General features: G+C 36.4%; 1 protein-coding gene across 1 annotated transcript; it reads right to left on the reverse strand.

Moving 5' to 3' along the window:
* Positions 1–355: 355 nt before the first annotated feature.
* Positions 356–5,486, reverse strand: LOC129398507 (putative zinc finger protein 705G). Its single transcript, XM_055116185.2, has 5 exons — positions 5,317–5,486; positions 3,494–3,620; positions 2,614–2,709; positions 1,996–2,078; positions 356–940 (listed from the first exon to the last, which is right to left on the reverse strand). Exons 1-5 carry the CDS (start codon positions 5,326–5,328, stop codon positions 356–358), a joined length of 903 nt encoding a protein of 300 aa, XP_054972160.2. The 5' UTR covers positions 5,329–5,486.

A 5,486-nucleotide genomic window follows, 5' to 3' on the forward strand; every position in this document is an offset into this window, starting at 1 on the left:
TAACAAGTCTTTGGTACATACATGTCATACAATTTCTCTTCCATATGAATTTATTGATGTGGACTGAAGAATAAAGGTAACTGAAGTATCTTCCATGTTGATTACAGTATTTCTTCAAAATGTGAGTCCTTCGGCATGTTTAGATGCTACAACTACAGCTGAAGTCTCTTCCACATTCCTTACCTTCATCATTCCTAACACCGTGTCATCTAAAGTCAGAATATGTTCTGAAGAAGTTTATAATTTTCTCTCCAGGGTGAATTTTCTGATGCTCTTTAAGATTAGTACATTGTCTGAAGGCTTGCCCACATAAAAGGCATTCATATGCCTTTTCTCCAGTGCGTGTTCTCTCATGTCATCTAAGGTCGGAAGACAGACTGAAGGCCTTCCCACATAGAAGACAAGCATGTGGTTTCTCTCCAGTGTGAATTATTTTGTTTCCTCTAAAGCCAGAGCTTTGACTAAAGGCTTTCCCACTTTTATCACATTCATAACACTTTTTTCCAAGGTGAGTTCTCTCATGTCTTTGAAGGTTAAAGGATTGAATAAAGGCTTTCCCATATTGATGACACTTATATGGTCTCTGTCCCGTGTGAGTTTTCTCATGTCTTCTAAGGTGAGAACACTGAGTGAAGGCTTTTCTACATAGATGACATGCATATGGCCTCTCCCCAGTGTGAGTCATCTTGTGCCGTCTAAGGTGGAAGCAATTAGTATAGGCCTTTTCACATAGATTACACTGATATGATTTACCTTTAGTATGAATTTGTTTATGTGGTTCAGTGGACAAAAGATTACGAAGGGATTTTCCACACTGTTTGCTGACATAGGGTTTCTTTCCACTATGAGTTAATGAACACTGAGTTATTGTGGAACTGTGAGTGCAATCTTCTCCTGAATCATTACATTCAAAAGGATCCTCCAGAATGAGAGAATTCTCCTTTGGGGCAAAGATTAAAAGCTCTTAATGGTTTACCCACATATATCTATACATTCATTTCACTACCTTTGAATCCTAGACCAACCATTCAGTGGTAGACCCCAGTTGAAAGCTTTCCAATGTTTCTTGTGTGAAAGGAAATTAAATTTTGGGACCCTAAACTCATTTAACCAAAGGGAAAAATCAATCTGGGAACTGGGTCACACAAGCCTGCCTCCCCCTTCTGGTTCCTAAATAATATGGCTACAAGATGAAAAGCTATAAGCCTCCCCCATATTTTGCCCACGAGGAAATTCCTCATGAGCTCTTAAAATTGCACCATGGCAATGCAAACTGATAACTTGTCTTTACAGGTGCAGTCATCCCCAGTTCACCAGACACAAATGCATATCTGATTGATTCCCTGCCCCATTTTGTCTATGTTGTCTTATGTAAAATGCAGCTTTCCTGCATTATTCCTCTGCCTCATTTGTTTATGTCATCTTATCTAAAAAAATCCAGATTCACTGAGCCAGAAAAATGCATGAATGACTATTTTTTCTACCCACCTTTTACATGAAAATTGTGTACTTCTCAATATCCCACCTTTCCCCTTTAAATTTGGAGCCTTCAAAATCATCTTTGGAGAAAGGCATACACCTGTCCCCTGGATGCATGTCCTTAACTTTGGCAAATAAATCTCCTAAAATGATTGAGACTTGTCTTGTCATTTTTCTCGATTGACATTTGCATACACATTATCTCCTGCAGACACAGATATGTTCTCTTCTGTAACATCTCAACTGCAGAGTTATTGCATAATTGTGTTGATATCAATATCTTTCAATGTCTGGGCATGAGCAATGTATATGCACTTGTTCTATTTTAGAGATCTCATGTTATGGTTTAGAACACAGGTCAATGTATTCACTAAATTCAAAGTATCCAATTTTTTTTTGCTTAGAAAGCACTTAATGCCAGCCTAATTACACTCAGGTGATTGTGCTTCATTACTAACTTAACCCATTACCATGTCTTTAACTTAGATGACTGGTGTACACAGCTATAAAACTTACCATTGTCATACTGGTGGAGGCGTCTTTTCTGGTGATAGGATGCATGGATATCATGTGTGTTTTCTTAAGGGCACTTTCCCTGTCTGAAATAATTGAAAAATAAATTGTTACATTGGTATTATGGTAATAAAATTGTTTGAAAAGCCCCAAGGCCCACGTACTTTTTTCAAAAATTGACACTTAGATGTGGCAAGTGTGTCAAATGAAGAAACTACTTGAATAGAAGAAATAGATTGTACAGTGTCAGAAATTAGAAAAGATTTTTAAAATTAAAATGTGAAAAGAGTTAAAATGGAGATGAGATATCAGGCAGGTAAAAAGAGGGATAGTCTTCACAGGGATATCAGGAAAAGAGTCAGCATATGAAAGTTTAACCCCAGCCAAGTATATGAATTATCCTTTTCCCAAAAGTGAAAGAAAAGAAAAAAAAGAGGACACAAGAGTAGCATCTGACACATGAACAAAATGATAATAACATCTAAGGAATTCTGCTCCAGTAGCCTAACCTACATTTTAGAAATTATCACTCATTTAATAAAACCACTAATTAATATTCAACTGATATTATTCATTGACAAAGCAACTCCTCCTATTAGAGCACAGGACCCTGTTGCTTACCTGGATTCTGGTCTTGAAGAAATTCTCTTCCTTCCCGCCACAGCTCTTTTCCTTGCCCCAGCTGCAAAATTATATAGGATTTGCTTATCTGGTACCCTGCTAGTGGAAAGAATACATGTGTTTTGAGTTCACTGTCAATAAATGTGCATTATCACCAAGTGTAAGGCAGGCTATCAAGGAAGAATAAAAACAGTGAAGGTCAGCTCAGGCCACAAGACCTAGAACACAGAAAACTCCCCAGGATTTTTCTGACCCAATATGAGACTAGAAAATAAATCCAAACCAAAGGTCCATCAAGAAAAGGAAATTCAAAACAGTCAGGACCTATGAATGCTGAGTCCATGCCTAAGTTCCAAGATGCAATGCATAATACACAATTTTTTCAGAAAGAGAGTAATTAAATCTCTGCACAGTGTGTTTATTATTATTCTCAGGCACAACAAAAAAAATTCGATTTACAAAAATAATTGGTGTTCTATATGGAAAAGATATTGCTATTGTTTTCACTAATTGGTCTCAGCCTAAGCATAGACTAAAGCAGAAGAGTTATTTAGAAAATATTTAATTTAATACACTGAAAACATTCATTAAGTTCCCAGGTCTGTTATGAGTATTAGAGACTGAGTACCAAAGAAACCATGAAATCCTTGTCAAGACTACACTCTAATTGAGTGACAAACTAAATAAAATAAAATAAAATAAAATAAAAAGAAAGATATTTATTTCAGATAGATTTAGAGAGTTCAAACCTTTTTTGGATGAGATCTGTGAGAGAATCAGAGAAGAGATTAGAGTGAGATATGGGGAAGCTGTTCTAACAATTATTGAATGAATGACTGAATGTGCGTCTACACATGTACGTGAATGTTGAGGGACTCACCGAGGGACACCAGGTGACTGATATTTTCCAGCATCACATCTCTGTACAGCTTTCTCTTGGATGTGTCCATCATGGCCCACTCTTCCTGGGTGAAGTCAATAGCTACATCTTCAAAAGTCACTTTCTTCTAAAACATCACAGACATTTTAGTTTAGACAGAGAAATTCCTTTCACTGTCCGGAAGAGGAAGGCTGAGATGACATAGCTAGCAGCTGGGTATGCAGAATACTCAGTGTTTTGGGTTCCAGCCAGTTCATTCTCAGTACTAAGCTGGTATCTGCATTTCAGATTCACTCACAGAGATATACCCACTCTGAATCCATTAAAGTTTACTATAAAGAAATATCACATGAGGTGTGGCATAATATAACCCAGACATTTTTCAGTAATGTGTTGATCACCTCTACATAACTGATTATAAAATTTTCACTTGAACATTCATAAATAAAATGAAATTTACCATGAATTTCAAGTAAATTACAGATTTGTCACAAGGCATATAACTATGATTTACTACTTTTTAAGCAAGACTGTGATGAAATAAATTATTTCTCCAGATGAACCACAGGTTTCTCACCAATCAAATGGTTAAAAGACCTATGATGTGTTTTGAATAATCTAATGAACTAATAGAAAACGTGTTTCCTATCTAGCAAATATTTATTAAATATAAGTCATTGGTCCCTTATTCATTAAAAAGTTAGAAAGTAATGAACCAGACTCCAGCATTCTTCAGAACTGAACAAGCTTTATGCAGAATATAGGATTCAATTCATATATGTAGTCTCTCTAATGTTATATAATTCAGGTGTTCATGACAAGGCTTAAAGACAGTCTAGCAGCACAAGACAAGACTGCTGAGGCTGCTATACTGAGGAAATCTTAGTCTGATGATTCCTGTGATATGAAGCCTCCTGTTCTCAACTTTCTCTCGACAATCCAAACATCAGTTATCATTGTTTCTCTTTTAAATTTACCTTCTCACTTCACTTGTTCAAAGATTTCAAAAGCCTCTTCATTGTTTTTTTTCTAACCAGCCCTTATAAAGCATTTCCACAGAACCCTAAATTGTACTCTATCTACCATATTCCTTCTTCTGAGTGTGCAACCATAATTAAATAATTATATTTCTTATATGTTACTTTCACTTACCAGAAGGCAAAAAGGTTAATTACCAAAAGGTAAAGTGAATGGGGATAAGAATAATAATGACTTCTTTAGTTGTCCTTTCACAAAGTTTTTAAAAGCTCAAATACATTTTATCAAACTCTTCTTTTCCCTCAACACTGCACAGCTCTTGCCCAAGTCCTATCACACTGGATTTATTGAACTCAGCTGCTAGAACATCAGACTCATTGTTGGGCTGTGATGTTCTGCTCTTCACTCATCTCTATTGCCTGCATTCATCACAATCCTAAGTCTATTTCAGCCAACAGTACAGTTAATGGGTCAATTATTTCCCTATGAGATTATAGGATGGATAGAAGAAAAAGAAATATATGAATGAAACCTCTCATGTCTTTTTTTGTAAATAGCCTTAATAGGGGCTGGAATAAAGTAGTGTAATATTAGAAATTATATTGATAATTTAGGAGTCTTTGACACACGATACCCAACCTAGAGTCCTGAGAAAACTTAATGGGGGGCCAGATACCTGAAAGCCTCCTGACTGCATTTGGAACACCCAGGCGGGGTGGATTTTACATCATAAAAACAAACAAACAAAAAGAATAAAAATGAAACACCCATGCAAATTGGAGAAAACTGCCCATTTGCCAGCAATATGGGTATAATTTCAGTAGAAAGAGGCATCCCCTACTCACTAGTGAATGCATTGTCAGGAACTCAGTTTCTCTCTGTCTTCCTCTGGATTTCCACTTGCAGACACTTTAGGCACTAAGAAAAGCTGAGGTTGGAGAAAGAACATGTGAGACACCAGTTTTGTGCACAATTTTCACATCAATCTGTGATGAAAAGCCAGACTTTCACTGAA

This window comes from Pan paniscus, chromosome 7 (genome assembly GCF_029289425.2).
Source record: "Pan paniscus chromosome 7, NHGRI_mPanPan1-v2.0_pri, whole genome shotgun sequence".
Lineage (NCBI taxonomy): Eukaryota > Metazoa > Chordata > Mammalia > Primates > Hominidae > Pan > Pan paniscus.